Here is a 17,617-nt window from a genome sequence, read left to right on the forward strand (position 1 = left end):
CCGTATGTGGGATCTGAACCCTCGGACGGGAGCGCCGCCGCGCTTCCCAAGCGGCGCACTATCCAGTGTGCCACCGGGCCGGCCCTCTTTGGGGACTTTAAAAAGCTGACATTTTTCTTTGTTTCAGAAAAGAGCCCTGCCAGTGTAGGCGCTGGAGAGCATTAGGGGTAGGGAATGGGTCTTGCCCAGAATTTTAGTACTGACATTTAAACTAGGCCTGCCTCATTTCTGAATAAACCCAATGTATTAATTGTTTAACTTAGAAAATTGGTTAAGGGGAGAATTTTCGTTTTTTATAACCTAGAGAATTTCATTTTAAGAAATGTGGATTTCAGTAAATAAGGTGCTAGATATGAGCATTTAACTAACAAATTCTAATTTTGCCATCTAATAGATGTTCACACAACTTTATAAATTTCAAGAGAAAAGAAAATATGGTGCCATTGAGAATAGGGTAGCTTTAATTACTGATTCAAATTATATATCCACTCTGGCATCCAGGCTTCTAATGGGGAAAGATATGAGAACAATAGCTGTGTCAATCCAGTGCTTTTCATAGGGCTTTTCAGCAGTACCTGTATGTGGCAGAGATGAAATGAAAGGAAAATGATGGCAACTGAATTTATGCTTTCAAGTACTTAAGTTGAAGCTAGACACTTAGTAGTAGTAGTACCAGAGTCTAGATATGTAATTCTTGCAGGATGAAGTCACTAGGGAAACAAAATAACTGTTGGTCTTGGATTAGCAAATACTGCAGTGGCCACCTGCTTCTCCAGAAAGGCTTTGGTCAGGACGTGTAGGAATAGTTAGATTAAGGTTCTAAAAACATCTTTAGAAAAGTAGCGTTATAGGGCTGGCCCCATGGCTCACTCGGGAGAGTGCAGCGCTGGTAGCGCCAAGGCCGCGGGTTCGGATCCTATGTAGGGATGGCCGGTACGCTCACTGGCTGAGCGTGGTGTGGACGACACTGAGCCAGGGGTTGCAATCCCCTTACAGTCAAAAAAAAAAAAAAAAAGTAGCGTTATAGGGAAGCAGGCCTTTGCACCCTTTTATGAGACACCAAACTTCAAAGAAGAGATGTAATTGAGATCTGAGGGATTTTCTAATTTTTTATTTGAACCAGTTTTGTAAGACACGTTAGAAGAAGAACTAACGTGGCACATATTTTTCCTTCCTTCCCCCAAATGAAGACAGCAACTAACCAGGCTGGTTATCCCACTAAAACTTTCCATGTCTTCTAACTCTTTGCTTATTACATCATTGCATGCAACTCCCCTCTTTCCATTGTGCTGAGCATGAATGGTATGTAGCAAGGTTGAAATATTCTCCACAAAAAACCTTTGTTTATGCTTTTGAGATGTAACATTTCTGCACAGGGCTCTGTTGCTTTTTTACAGAATCCATTTTCCAATTAAAAAATAACATTATATTAAGAGAGTGTTCTTTTTACCAATTAGGTCAAAGTCCTAAAATTTTAAGACCCAAACCCCATGGTTTAGAGCGAACTGATTCACAAACCATAGGTGACTTTGCTACAAGAAGAAAGGGTATGTACTTTAGCACTGCATGCTGTATGGGGTGTTGGGAATTTATTTATTTCCTAATGTTATTTTCTTTAAAAAAAAAAAAAAAAAGCCTTAAATATTACTACTGTTGTAAATAAAGCTTCCCAGCATGTTATTTCTAAAGTGAATGCTTCCCATAATACACAAGGAGTCTACTTGTTATGTCATTAATAGCAGCATGTTAAATATTTGATAATATGTGATATTGTCTTGGCCTTTTGCATTACTCTTTTAACTTTTAGACAATACATTGTTTTCTTTAAGCTTGTGAACTGCTTGTGAGTTCCAGTTGTCTCCTGTCTCTATATATAATATTTGTTTTCTGTTCTGAGACAGAATAAAGAATCATTTCCATGGATTAATTATATTGTTACTTAGAAATTAACAGCTAAACTGCTGTGAGCCTTTGGGTGTCAAAAAAAGTAAAACATTATGAATTAAAGAAATACTTTAAGTCACCAAAATATTCTGTACATGTCTATTTTAAGTATATAGATGAGCAAAATTGTTTTACTTCAAATTTAATAAAGCAATTTAGCCTTCATTATATTTAAGCTGACAAAAATAGTTATAGCTTCAGTGAATCTGTATGGTCCTTTAAAATGACCAGCTGTTCCGTAGTTTGATGGTAATTACAACATAGTTGATTAAAATTACACACATATGGACAAAGACTGTAAAGAAACCTGGAAAAAATGAAAATTTTCTTTTAGAGTAGCAGGATGAGCTGTAACTACAATATTTACCTAATATATTTAAATAGTCTCCTAAAATATAATTAATACTAACAAATAGTGGTATTCTTTTGCTCACTCCATAAATTTCTGAAAGATATTTTAGCCTTGACTATAAGGGCAAAAAATTCTGTGGCACATACTAGTAAGTACTTGTCTACGGCAATAATGAGGTAAATAAGTAAAGACAACTTATAAAAAAATTGAGCATTTTCTTTTATTTAATTTAGTAAAGGATTCTCAGTTAAATTAAGCTAAAAATTTGGAATGATTTTTGAGATTAATTATGGCCTTTTCTCACAGCAGAGTTTGAGCCTAAAGATATAATTATTGTATTGTTTTGTCTTGTTTTGTTTGTTTCTGAACTGGGCATGAATTATTTTTAAAGGTTTGATTGTTAATTCTTTTTCAGTTTTTTGTTTTAGCAAAGTTTTGTTTTTGATATTTTCTGTGCATTACTTTATATGTACAATTGTGTAACTTATGCTTCAATATTGAAGGAGTGTTTTTTACGTAGATGACTAAGTCTCCATATTGAGGATGAAATTAGTGAAAGAGTGAACTAATGAAATAGTGAAAAGTACAAATCAGGCAACTCTAAATTGGGTCACATTACTATTTCTTGTTCTCATGTAGTTTACATTCATAAAATATTTACTTAAATTCATTGCTGAAATAGAGCTTTAGACTTTGAGTTAACAATAATGAAACATAGCTTTTGCCACTAGTTTTTTAGCCATGTAACCTTGAACAAATCATGCAACATTCATGAACCTTGTTTCATGTGTGAAAACTAGCTGATCTCAGGAGTACCCAGGCTATCAGACATAGAGATACAGAAAGAGGATCTTGTTTGTCTTCCAAAGTTAAGAACACTAAAATCTCTTTTTCTCTCTTTCTTTTCAGCCAAGCCAGCACCTTTAGAAATAAAACCTTTACCAGAATGGGAAGAATTACAAGCCCCAGTTAGATCTCCTATCACTCGGAGTTTTGCTAGAGAGTAAGTTCTTTGTTTAAAATATTTAGTTTGTTTGAATAACATGTGACTATCTAGAATTGTACATTATCGTGGAGAATGTCTAGAAGAGGGGCTCTCAAAGGATGGTCTGGGGAGCCTCCCTTTCTTGGGTTCTGTGAAGTCAAAATTATTTTTATTAAGACACTAAGATGTTATTTGTCTTTTCCATTCTTCTCTCATGAGTGTACAGTGGAGTGTTCCAAAGGCTACATGATGTGTGATGATGTCATGTGACAGCATATAGAATGTGCGTTTGCATACTTTTGTGTTTTGATAAGATTTCCATTTTCATTTCTAACATGGTCAAGAGTGTGAAAGGTTCACAAGACCAGAAATTTCTGAGAACTAGTGATCTGGAAAATATGGTAGTTTCTTGTGGGGATTATTTAATTGAGATCTATTTAAATGTGTATAGGGAAATGAAGAGAATTTATAAAGTTACGAACCTGTGTTGAATGTGTGTTCATGTTTTATGTATACATATATAGCTAATTTGTTTTTTGGGGTTTTTTGTATCTGTGTTTTTGGCAGCTGGCCAGTAAGGGAATCTGAACCCTTGACCTTGTGTTACAAGGTAGCACTCTAACCAGCTGAGCTAACTGGCCAGCCCACTAGATTTTTTTTTTTTTTAATAAGCATTCTTAAGTCTTCTTTTTTAAATCTGTGACTTTGTACTTATCCCAAAATAGTACTTTTTGTTGTTTCTTTTACAGAAGATAATTCGATGTTCAAAATATACTTTTAAAATACAGCTATAAATATTAGTTATGTGTTTGAATGTGTACAATAAATTGTGTTATAATAAATGTGTATAATAAATGATTATAAACATTGATGGTTTCGAAAAATACAAACTATCATTCATTTTTATTTTGGGAATGATTTTAGAAAGTTTAATCAAGATTTATGTTTGTGATGATAATGTTTATAATTAGCTCCTCTAGGTTTCCCATGTCCCCCCGACCGGATTCAGTGCATAGCACAACTTCAAGCAGGTGTTATAATAAATGTGTATAATAAATGATTATAAACATTGATGGTTTCGAAAAATGCAAACTATCATTCATTTTTATTTTGGGAATGATTTTAGAAAGTTTAATCAAGATTTATGTTTGTGATGATAATGTTTATAATCAGCTCCTCTAGGTTTCCCATGTCCCCCCGACCGGATTCAGTGCATAGCACAACTTCAAGCAGTGACTCACACGACAGTGAAGAGAATTATGTTCCCATGAACCCAAACCTGCCCAGTGAAGACCCAGTATGTAAAGTCTTCATCTTAACTTCTCCCTTCTTAAGCAGCCCTTTTAAATCATTCAGACTAGAACCTACCCTCCAGTCTATAAATTTTACCTCACATCTTTCTTTATATACTGAAGGAGAAATGATAAAAGAGACAACTTTAAAAAATGCTTCTTAAAAATAGTATCATAAAGTCTAAAACTAATAAAGAGTTTAAGTGAGATATCATTATCTATAACTATAAATTAGTTAAAAAACATAAAATGTTTCCAGTTATGTTTCATTTAAAATGTACTTGATTTTTTATACTCTTCAAGAAAATATACTGGAAGCATTGTATTATGCAGTTCTTCAGGCCCGTGTCACAGCACTCTTATGGTTGAAATGGTCTTATACGAAAGGTCTTTTATAATCTTTTAATAATACACCCCTAGATAGGCTTACAGATTAAAGAAGACCTGCTATACACATTACTTGTTTCAGGTTGGCTGTACTACCACAAGGCATGAGAATTTTCTGATAGTAGCAAGCATTTTGTTCCCCAGAAATCAGGTAGTTGCCAGAAAATACTTCAGATGTTTAAGAATACAAACAAATTTTAATTTTTAAAAATATTTTGTCTTTGCTTTTCCTTAAATCAGTCTTAATACTTGCTCTATTTATATTTAGTAGATAAGTATATCCATTAGGATTAGGTTCACCCCTGAGTAACACAAAATAAACAAGTAACAGTGACAAGAGAGAAGTTTCTTTCTTTCTCATGTAAAAGTCCAGAGAGAATCATTGCAGAGCTGTTGCAACAGCTCTGTTCAACAGGGTCTTTAGGGATGCAGGCCTTTTCCAGCTCTCCAGTCTGCTGTCCCCTGGGAATGGCTCACATGCTCACAGAACAAGATATGATGCTGCAGCTAACAGATTCACATTGCATGCTTCAGGGTGGAGGAAAGGGAGAAGCAGCAAGGGCACAGCCCAACTGCCTCATAGACAAGGTTCCTGGAAACTGCCAAATCGTCAACCAGAACTAAGCCTGTGTGGCTACACTTCGACACAGAAGGGCTGAAAAACATAGCCTTTGTTCTGAGGGACCTTGGGCCCACCTAAAAATCCCACTCATGTGGGCAGAGGGAGAGCAGGTACTGGGGACAACCAGGCAGTATCTGCCAGGATAAGCAAACACCTAATGTCAGAATTTGGAATGAGTTAATATTTTAGTGGCCTCATTTTCTTTAAAACAATCCTGTTTAGAGATATAAAATATAAAGCCCAATTCTATCAACGAATCTGTTCTTCATCCTTAAGAGACTTTAGACAAAAATAGGCTCCTCACAACTGTATGTTGTCTGGAAACATAACTAAGTGGTAAGAAAAACTTGATGTGGTGCTTAAACTAGTTAATTTTAAAATATAAAATGTATAGAGTATTCAAAAATGAATAATGTAATTTTAAAATGCTTATGTCAGTATTGAATTAAAATACAACTATTGGTAATGTTTTCACTGATTTTCTAAGGAAGGTCAATTTTATTCATTGGCTTTTGCTTTTGTATTCACTATTTTTCAACTCTATAAGTAGTATTCTCTTATTTTTATTAACTTAATTTGTTTTCCTCATTAGAGTAAATAAACTCTTGTAAGAGTCTAAGTAAATCCTAAATACTGTATCAGAGTAGATATTGTCACCAGTTTTTATCTTTAGGTAGTTGAGTGAACTTTTTTCTTATTACAAAAGTAATTAGAGTATTTTCCAAGGTACTAAAGAGTCAGTCTTTTTGCCCAAAATAGTAAGCCATAGTAACTATAAACATCTTGGAAAGGCCAGAAAAGTTTGCAAGTGTGATTTGTCATGGGAAAGTATTAGGTTAAGGGAAAAGACTTGGAAGAAACACATTACAATCAGAAGTTGAAGGAAAGTAAAAATGCAAAATTGTTTTTTTTATACTTTATGACATTAAGCCAGAAAGGTGTCTAAATAACCACTATCTGGTGAATTTCTGAAGCACTTAGGTCCTAAGTGTTAGAAATAAGCAAAAATAAGCCAGGTGGAAATAACTATCTACCATGTACAATAGAAAAGTTCACGGTGCCACTTCTATTTCCTCATGCTGCCAATTGCAGGGACTCATCATAGTTCATATAACTCTTCTTTTAAAAAGAATGTGATAGATATAGCAATATTTACCAAACCACTTTAATTCTGGAACTTAATGTCTTGATGGAATACCATAATTCACAAGATCTAATGTGTGCTTGGACTGATTACGTCAGTAAAAAAAAAAAAAAAAAGTCCTAGAGAAGTTGAGACAGGATCAGATCAAATCATTGTACCTATAATGAAGATTAAAATCTACAGATGGAAATTTTGAAGGACAGTACATTTCCTAGACTAGTGATCATGAGGCAGGCAGTGTATAGTGAAACAGTGAATTTGTGATGCTGTCCATTTATTTATATGACGATCAAAAGTCATGCATTTATCAAGTGAACCCATAATGTGACTCCTGAAATTGGAGTGATGGTACACCATTACTAAAGACATAAATATTGTTATATAGTAATAACAAAAATGTTAAATGATTTTACATATGTTTTAAAGAACTTTAGACAAACCTAGCACTACTGTTTTGTTTAATTCACAGAATACTACTTAAAATAACTCCTTGAATCATAGAGTTTCTCTAGACTGTTTTGGGAAAGTACTAGGTGAAAGGCTAGAACACAGAGGTAGCTGTTCCCAGTTGAGATTAGATGAAGAGCAAAGAGACTTCCTTGTAGACACACAAATTTTAATACTCAAAGATGAAAAAAAAATCCAGGTCTAGTAATAATTAGGCATAAAACAATTTAACTAGCAAGTCTGAGAAATTCTCTTAAGGAACAACTTATGAAGAGCAAAGAGACTTCCTTGTAGACACACAAATTTTAATACTCAAAGATGAAAAAAAAATCCAGGTCTAGTGATAATTAGGCATAAAACAATTTAACTAGCAAGTCTGAGAAATTCTCTTAAGGAACAACTTATTGAGATTAAGTGTGCAGATCATATGAATTTACCTGTTTCTTTTATAGCCTTGTAATACTGTGAATACTTACAAGTGTTTCCAGTCAGGGAAATGCAGAGTATGGGCCATTGGTCACATTTGAATACAGAATTTTACACACATTCACAGCTGATTTTTTTAATTGAGATTGAAATATGGAGTCATTCAGAGAAAAAATTTGATGATTTCAGTTTCTTCATAAATTAAAAAACAGGTGGGGGATTGCTGTTTGTATTGAGCACCAAAACTTGCTACATTTTTTTTCTGCCCTACATCTTACTTTCAATATTTTTTTAATGTTTTCTTAACAGTAGTTGATAAATTTGGTTTAAAAATCTGTATCTCCATATAGGGCCATTACATTCAGTTGTGTAGCTTGTTTACTGCATAAATGCACTGCAGACCATATGCATTATGTACAGTATGCTGCACACATATTATGTACCTGATTACTTGAAATGTAGGCCATGTTCCACTCACCAAGATGAGGGCTCTGAAACAGAGCCGTGTCACCCCAGGGGAAGGAGCATCTTTTCCTAATTCACAAAAAGGTTTCATCCTGGCTGTCAGAAGGAGCATCTTTTCCTAATTCACAAAAAGGTTTCATCCTGGCTGTCAGAAGGAGCATCTTTTCCTAATTCACAAAAAGGTTTCATCCTGGCTGTCAGCAGCCTCACTAGCAAATGAGGGAATCGACTCTATATTTTTCTAGCAAATATCCTTTCCACAAAGCACAGCTTTCTCTGTTTAACCTGATTAATTCACAAAAAGGTTTCATCCTGGCTGTCAGCAGCCTCACTAGCAAATGAGGGAATGGACTCTATATTTTTCTAGCAAATATCCTTTCCACAAAGCACAGCTTTCTCTGTTTAACCTGAGCAAAAATAAATGAAGTAGCAATATAAAGGAATCAACAGAACCAGATTTATGCAGTTTTCAAATTGCATATTGTTTTGTTCAATATGACAGGTATAAATTTTTGTTACACTGTTATGGCTTTCTTCTGAAGTATTAGATAATACACGAACATTAATATCAACATGGTAGAGGGCACAAGGAGGAAAGTCCCTGATGAGTACACAGTCTTGCCTAGGAGAAGTCAGGAACACTTCTAGGTGGGGAACACTAAGGCATAGAAACAAGTCATTTGTTGGAGCACATGTAGAAAACTGTCATAATTAGAGTAGAGGGTATTTGTAGGGACACAAGTTCACGCCATCCTCTCCTTTTTATTTAGCATTGGTCTTCAAACTTTTGCTAACCTGTTTCTTTTTCATTTTTCTGCCTCAGACTTTTTTGTTCTTCTTGTTTATAGCTGTCTTCGACCTTCCCAACTTTATCTTTTTTTAGACAGTAGTCCTATTGTACAATTCCTTTTAGGAAGGAAGGGATCAGGCTAAGAGAAGGCAGAGGAAATTAAGTGGTAAAAAAATTCCAGGTGATTGAAACAAAATAGACTTTGCCAGTGAAGTCATTATTCATAGCCTTTAGTTGACATACTTACTCTAAACTAATTTCAGTGTGAAAGCCTTTAAATGTAGAAAGGATTTTTTAAAAATTTAATTTGAAAGCAAGGAGAATAAGAATATGAGACTCCTATAGTGTAAAAAATGTAACTGAATACGGAAGTAATGTTTAAGTTGAGATACCACACTAACGTAGCTTGATGTCCCGATCTTAGTTTCAACTAAGTTAAACTTTTGGAACTACTTTTAGCTTATTCCAAGCTAAGTCTTAATCAATTTTTAAAATATTATTTATTTTCCTTCAATCCTAAAAAGTTACATAATTTTCTGAGCAGACATTTCTTCAAGCCAAGTCCTCTTGAAAGTAAATATTTATTTAGGCTTTAGTATGTGGCAGTCAAGATGAGTGTTTGACTATTGGTTTTGTTGTATTATACTTTCAGAATCTTTTTGGCAGTAATAGTCTTGATGGAGGGAGCAGTCCTATGATCAAGCCCAAAGGAGACAAACAAGTGGAATACCTAGATCTAGATTTAGATTCTGGGAAATCCACACCACCACGTAAAGTAAGTGAAACCTTTTCTGTAAATACAATAAGCTCACACTTTAAATCTGAAGAATCATCTTCTTTGGGGGAATTTTATTAATTATGCTTAATTTAAATTTAATAAAGTCTGTTGCTTAATGCTCTTTCATAAATCACAAGTAACAAAGTTATGGACACTGATAAATTTATTTTTTCTTTATAATGGCATGGAAATTATACACTCTACCCTTTATAGTGGTTACCACTGAAATGAACACAAATTCTAAAATTAATGTTACTCTCTTAAATATTAGCTCAAATTGCTATTTTTGTCCAATATTTTAATTTTGTCATCTTTTCATTAAGCCCAAAACTTAGACAGTATTATTACTCTTATTATATTACATTTTCTGACATGTTTACCAACCTTTTTGTTTATCATTCTTTCTTGTATCTCAGACCTTCCTTCTGTGATAATTTTCATTCTCCCTGAAATACATCCTTTAGAAGTTCCTTTGGTGGAGGCCTTTTGGTAGTACGTTCTTTCAGTTTTTGCTTGACTTAAATGTCTTTATTTGTCTTCATTCTTAGAAAAAGAATTTTGCTGAGTTTACAGTTCTTGATTAATAAAAATTTCTCGCAATACATAGAAGATACTATTTCACCATTATCTGGCTTCTCTTGTCTCTGTTGAAAAGCATGCTGTCAATCTTAATTGTAATTCCTTTGTAGGTAATCTGTCCTTTCTGTCTGGCTTATTTTAAGATCTTTTCAAAGTCTTTGGTATTCTGCACATTCACTACAATGTTTCTAGACAGATTTCTTTTTATCCTGCTTGGTAGAAGTTGTGCTGCCTTTTTAAAAATCAATTCTGTAAAAGTCTCAATCATTATCTCTTTAAATATTGCTTCTCCACAATTCTTTTTATTCTCTCCATTGAGGTTTCTTATTAGATATATGTTAGAATTTCTTACTCCATTTTCTGCATCTCTTAACATTCTTTTATGTTTTCTATCTTACCATCTTTCTGTGCTTAACTGGATAATTTCTTTAGATTTGTCACCAAGTTTACTAATTCTCAGTTCTTTCCATTTGTTTAATTTTTAATTTCAATTATTTTGTGTTTTATTTCTAAAATAAAGTTCTGTTTGTTTTTCAAATATGTCTCACTGATTTTAATAGCTTTTTATTCTTGACTATTATTCCTTCTATTTAGCTTTAATTTTTAGGTTTTTTTTAACATTTTGTACACATATATTTTATACTGTTTTATGCAATAATTTTAATATCTGATGTCCTTGGAGATCTGAATCTGTGTTTACTGTTTCTGCTAACTCACGTTCTGTATGGCTTATTTTCTTGTGTTTTATACATTTTTATTGTGAATTCATTCTGCTAAATATATCTGTGGGAATCCTGAGGACCTAAATTTCCTCCAAGAAGGATTTTTATTTGCTTCTGCTAGGAACTAGGAAGTGCTCCCCCTCGAGGATCATGTCAGTTTCCTTCAAGAGTCCCTAACTTAACAGGATAGTCTCAGTTTCAGCATCACCTCCTACCCAGGGCCTCCTGGTTGAACTGCTGAGATTGACACTCATCCCAAAGACAACACTGCCTTTACCATCTAGAAGTTCACTACTCTGTTTCTCTTACACCTTAGGTTTTCCCTTACTTTCTAGTGAGCCCAGCAATGCATAAATAATTATATTTGTTTTAATTTATCTAGTATCTAGTTGGATTTTAGAAGAGGGCATTAGCCCTATGTAGTTTGTCATTCTTGAAGGTATTGCTTTTCAAAAAACATTTCTTAGCTCTTAAAGTAGACACTGATGCATGTTCTCAGGGCTTGAAAAATGTCAAGCTTAAGCTAAAGGGAGAATCAAGCTGTGCATGTTAAGGTAAACCAGGTATTTGCTGTTCCTATTTTATATTAATTTCAGCTGTGAGGGGAGCATTAGTTTGAATTCTTGTGTATAATATAATAATTTTTAATTTAAGGGAAAAATAGTGTATAGTTCAGAGAGAGACAATATTGTTAAATTGAGGTAGTAAATGTTATTTTTTGTGACCCAAAAGAATTTCAAGGGCCGGCCCGGTGGCGCACTGCTACAGTGCACTGCTTGGGAAGCGCGGCGGCGCTCCCGCCGAGGGTTCGGATCCCACATACAGACCGGCCGCTCACTGGCTGAGCGAGGGGCGGGAGCAACACCAAGGGTTGCGATCCCGTTGCCGGTCCCGGTCCGGTACGGGCGCGACGCTGAGGGTTGCGATCCGTTGCCGGTCACGAAAAAAGACAAAAAGGAAAAAAAAAAAAAAGAATTTCAAGAGTATTCATGGTACAGGTGTGTCTGTGTCTTAAGACTGAATTTCACTCAGAAACACTTTTTTATATGTGAGACTTTGTTTTTTTCCCTCATTTTTTTTTTTTTTTTAGCAAAAGAGCAGTGGCTCGGGCAGCAGTGTAGCAGATGAGAGAGTGGATTATGTTGTGGTTGACCAACAGAAGACCCTGGCTCTAAAAAGCACCCGGGAAGCCTGGACAGACGGGAGACAGTCCACAGAATCTGAAACACCAACCAAGAGTGTGAAATGAAAATATTGTTTTGCCGTTTCTGAGCAAAAGAGAACTGAATTGTAAAGATAAATGCTATTTGAAGGTGACTTGACATTTCTACTCTAGGTAGATCCTCAGATGAGTAGAGTTGAATTCGAAGGACCTTTCAGACATAATCGAGCAATTTAGACTGTAAATGGTGCTTTATGGTATCTGAACAAGTCCTAACATGTAAATAATGTGGGAAAATAGTATTGTTTAGCTCCCAAAGAAACATTTGTTCCATAGTTAACACATTTGTAGTATTACTGTATTTATGCACTTTTTCGTTTAAAACATCAGTTTTGGTATTCCCAATGTACCTTAACATAATTCCTTTGGGAGTTCCTGTTTTTCCTCACACTACTCTGTATAACAATACTAAGTTAACTAAGCTACTTTTAGATTTGGAAATTGCTGTTTAAACTACAGTCTAACAACATTAAAATGAGAAGTAAATTAACAAGTTAGCTTCCTATCTGAAATTTCAGGTGTTAACCATTATCTTAAACTACAGAGTATAGTTGGACTCATCATTCATTGCCTTCCAGAATGCTGAGGATAATGTATGAACTGGTGTCAGGACCTAGTTCTCTGGTTCATCTACATTTAGTTCTCTGGTTCATGTACGTTTTAATGGGGGACTTTGTGATATTTTGTTAATTACAGTGTTTCGGGTTCATTGAATGAAGATTCTGCCGGGTGGGATCTTACACCTTTAGATAATGACACTCTCAAGTAAGCCTGCAAATCATTGATGGCATGCAGTGATGATGTGCTCTTCACTTGTTAATATGTATTAAATGTTATTTGCAAAAGGTAGATTATATAACTAATCAGGTACGTACCAGGCACTGATGTGCTAATACACTGATCAGGTTTAGACAATGAGTTTTAGTTGTATCCTTGTTAGTCCTAAAATTGGTTTCCAGTTTGGAATTACTGAAACAGTTGATATTCACTGTTAGTTATAGCAACATACTGTGATTTTTAATTAGACAGTAATTCAGATTTATTAATCTAAGAATGAAATTCTATCTTTTGACACCATAGTGCCCTATGATTTTTTTTTTTTCTACTTAATATTCTTTTTGGCCTTATAGTTAAATCCCTATGCAATTAATATTTTATATCTGCATTTTTTTAAGTAGATGATATACAGGTGATTCTCATGTAGCACCTGTTGCTTTTTCAGTAAAAGAATTAAGGATTTTGTACTGTGATTTATATTCAGTGCCCCAATTTAAGAAATATTGGAGCCTTGCTATAATGTGAAATCTTATAGTCATGGACCCCTTTCAACTACTTTTCTGAAACCACCAGAGGAATGGTATAATTCTGTCTCACCTATAACCTGGTCCTGTGACATGGATATCAAGACCACAAATTATAGTGAGGCTACAGTTATATTCATTTGTCTTAGCTTTGCAACATAATTTAGAAAGCAGGTATGGTTATTTGTTTTTTTTAACTATTTACATAAAATCTTTTATGTATTGATTTGAGGTTTACTAACAGCTTTTGGAGGGGGCTTAAAGATAGGAGTGCCCACAGCGAAGGCATGACTCCCTCCGTTCAGACCTCTGTTTCCTGAGTACACAGATGTGCCCTGATTTCTGGCCTGTTACACACAGTACTGTCCTAATCAATGTAATAGGTTTATTTCCATGGTCCACAAACTAAAAATGTTCGTGACAAGATGAATTGTAGACTAGTAGCTATTTGATGCTTTTAAGTGTTTGCTTCTTTTTAAACAAAAACTAAAACCCAGAAGTGAATTTTGAGGTGGCTTTTAAATAAAAAAGATTGTTTCAGTTTGGTGTGCAAGCTGTTTTATAATGAAACCACAAAATCTAAAATCATTGAAATGTGCCTAAACTATCAAAAACGCACAACACAGTTATATGGAGGATGAACATATTTTGAAATTTATAACACAATAAGTATATGATTAATTCAAAAATAAAAATCTTTAAAGCTGCCTATCGGAAGATTCTCAAGCAATTATGAATGTTTTTAGTATAATATCTTCTTAACTTTTTATACCTTACTCACCATTTTTGAACATCTGCAGCACTACAATTTTGTAGAATTTTTTCCATTATGAGTAATTTAAGAATTGAAATGTGTTAGAAAGGCAGTTTGCTTTAGAAAATTAAGTCACATCAAGCATTAAGTATTAACGAATTACATTCCAAACATTTTTAGTACTAGAATCTTTTTTTAATAAAATTTTATGTGTAGCTCTAATACATAAAGCCGGAAAAGTTCATTTTACCAGTATAAATGTGTTTTGAATTCACATTTGTGTTTATTTACCTTAGTCCGTTACTAAGAATAAGATTTCTGAGTTATTTCTGCATAAAATAAATATGGAGTTATAGTTGATGAAACCTCAGCAGCCGATTTATTTCTATGCCTTGTTTTATATTCATACTATCAAGAAAATTTGATTCACACAAATATAAGTGCAAATAATAACAGGTTTAAACATATATCTAAGGAGATTCTTTAACTAGAGATAGCTGAAGTTGTATTTCAAGGTTTGTACACAGACAAATTATCCTGGTAATGGAAACTAATATGTAAGCAGTCTCCAGTGTGGTAAAATAGGGTATGTAACACAAATGTGCATTTTTCATTAAATTTTAAAATGTGCACTTGTGAAAACAAAATTTAAATCAAACCCTTTTAACTCACCTCCAAGAAGCTAGATTTCGGCCAGGAATGGGTTGATGAAAACCACTGGATAACCATGTGACAGTTACGATGTTACAAATCAGAAGTCTTTTTCGCCCACATTTGATGTTCTCTACCTTTATTCCTTATTTTGAAAAACTAAGACTATAAAGGTTGAACACCAAAGCACAGTTCTTTCAAAAATCAAAATTCAAACTTGAAGAATTTAAGCTATTTAACCCACAGAAGGTATCACTCAGTAAGCTGTAAAAGATATTTTTTATCTACACTCTAGTTTATACATTTTTATCTTTATCTATACCATATAAGCTACTGTGAGCATTTAAGAGAATTCCTAAAGGTACTATGGGTGTGTCTGTGTATATATATATATAGCATTGTATTGAATCATAGACTAAATTTAGTTTGATATAGAAATACTGCTATACTTGTACATTAAGGTCACAATTTCTTCTGGACTCCTTATATTTAATGGGGATGACAATTTTTCTATTCATAAATGCATTTAAACTGGAAATTGAACACCAGTGTTTGTTTTTCTTTTTCTACTAGTGGGAAGTTTTCTGCTTTCTCGCTTTGGAGAACACAGTATTTTTTATATTTTGTTAAAATATTAACTACTTCATGCCTGTATACTATGCCATAGATGCTGATCATAACTCTTGCATGTTCCCAGACACTCTTAGTGCCTCGTTTTTTGGCCCTTTGAAAGTGTTGGTATTAGTATTTTGCATGACTACAAAACCTTTGGCACTTTAGAAACAATGAAGTGGGCTGATCCTTCCTATTCCCATCTTTGGGTTATTCTGGTAGGTCTTGTCCTCCACTGTCAGATGAGCAGTCAGGGACGGGGGTTGTACATATGACCAAATCAAGTGTGTACCCAGAGGGAGAAAGAGACATACATCCTCTGATAACAATTACTGTCAGTAATATCTGTTGTTATGTGCAGATTTTTATATAATTTAAAAGACAACTATGAAATGAAAAGCCATAGTGTAAATGAATATTGTAGACCTCATGGACTTGACATGATGAAAATCAGTTGTCGGGTTCTTGAGATAATTGTTTTCAGCTGTCTAAATATGTTTATGTACTACTACATTTGAAATAATTTAGTCTTCTCTTTCATAGACCTATTTTTCTTTAGGTTCAGTATAATCTCTTACAAGTTTCAGCAAACTGATTAGTCAAGGGATTAACACAGTTTCTACTTCCTTTATATAAAAAGACATGGTTTTGTACGAGTTCTTATAACCTAAATTTATTGTCGATAATCATCCCAAACTTCAGCAGCAAAATCTTATGTATAACTTTATTTCTCCCCTCTTGAACATCTTCTTTTGTAAAGAGCCAATTGTAGATATTTTCTGGTACCAAATAAAACTTTTCAAACAGTTTGGTTTCAAGACCTTAAATATACAATGTGAACGCTGAGATTGTGAACTACTAAGGACATATAAATTTATATTTCCAACCCTTCCTTAGAGTCTGTATCTAGATCAAAAGCCCAATTCTGCCATTATCTGTACTTCCGAGTCCCATTTCTGTAAGGTCACTCATTTTCTGCAACAAAGATCTCACTAAATAGTGATAAAATGTAAGTTATGATCTGCTCTCACTAAATAGGAAAAGCTTCTGAGACTCTGTCGCCACATACATATGCCCTGTTATTCCTCCATCCAGCCCCTGCCGCTGGCATTTTATTGAGTAAAAGGCCAAATAAATAAGGGCCTGTATGCAACTTTTATCATCACAAACTATGTTTTATACATAAAATATGGCTTGGGAAATGATGCAGATTATTAACTAGCTGGGCTTTTTCATTGCTATGAGAGTTTCAAACATCACAAACTATGTTTTATACATAAAATATGGATTGGGAAATGATGCAGATTATTAACTAGCTGGGCTTTTTCATTGCTATGAGAGTTTCAAACATCTGCAGTACTTCATAAAATCCCAAGAATTGCTGTAAGCCAGCTTTTAGTCCACTCAGCCCAGCATTTTGCAACTTTGATGCTCATTAAATCCTATTGGGGAAGTTTCAACCCTTTAGTCCACTCAGCCCAGCATTTTGCAACTTTGATGCTCATTAAATCCTATTGGGGAAGTTTGGGCAGGGTGAGGCTGACTTATTTGAGCTCATTCTCTCCTCATCTGTCTATCTGTCACCTTGTAAATAGTGAAACTTCTGGGTATTTGCATGTAACTTCCTTGGGAAAAAAACTACATCCTCTGATACAGAAACACTTTTTGAATTGCAGTTTTGTTAGGAGAGTTTTATGAAAAATAACTTGGCAATTCTGTGAATGTTATTGCATATTTAAAAGCTGGTTTAGTAATGGGAGACATTTTATTAAGTGTTGTGATTGGGCAACATTCCCCTTTAGATTTTCTTACTTGATGTTGCACAAACTTTTTTTTAAATAAAACAAATGAACACGTATAAGAAATTCATTTTCTAAAATGTGTTTCTGTACTTCGTTAGACAGGATTTTATTGCTCTTACTCATGGTTATTGTTGGTGATTAAATCTTAGCTCAATGTGTCTCCTCTGATTTTGTAATCTATGTGGTGCCCACACATGTGGAGTACTCTATGTCTGAGACATAGTGATATGGAAAATTTAAAAATCAAATAAATCCAAACAAAAAAATCCCACTTCATCAAATGTGGTATTGTGATGGTTGATTTTATGAGTTAACTTGACTAAGCTATGGTGCCCATGTGTT

The 17,617-nt window shown here is 34.1% G+C and overlaps 1 protein-coding gene across 2 annotated transcripts in view; it reads left to right on the top strand.

Annotated features, from left to right (window-relative positions):
• The window catches only part of GAB1 (GRB2-associated binding protein 1), a 125,721-nt gene extending 109,442 nt beyond the window's left edge, over window positions 1-16,279 (top strand). Inside the window, exons 7-11 of one of the 2 annotated variants that reach the window (XM_008585347.1) lie at window positions 1,458-1,547; window positions 3,206-3,299; window positions 4,455-4,578; window positions 9,507-9,629; window positions 12,024-16,279. In XM_008585347.1, coding sequence (XP_008583569.1) covers window positions 1,458-1,547; window positions 3,206-3,299; window positions 4,455-4,578; window positions 9,507-9,629; window positions 12,024-12,182 — 590 coding nt within the window. In that variant the 3' untranslated portion in view covers window positions 12,183-16,279. The remainder of the gene's footprint in view (window positions 1-1,457; window positions 1,548-3,205; window positions 3,300-4,454; window positions 4,579-9,506; window positions 9,630-12,023) is intronic. The other variant, XM_008585349.1, reaches the window with a different exon arrangement.
• Window positions 16,280-17,617: the final 1,338 nt, after the last annotated feature.

Source organism: Galeopterus variegatus, unplaced genomic scaffold, assembly GCF_000696425.1.
Source record: "Galeopterus variegatus unplaced genomic scaffold, G_variegatus-3.0.2 Scaffold3534, whole genome shotgun sequence".
NCBI classification, from domain to species: domain Eukaryota; kingdom Metazoa; phylum Chordata; class Mammalia; order Dermoptera; family Cynocephalidae; genus Galeopterus; species Galeopterus variegatus.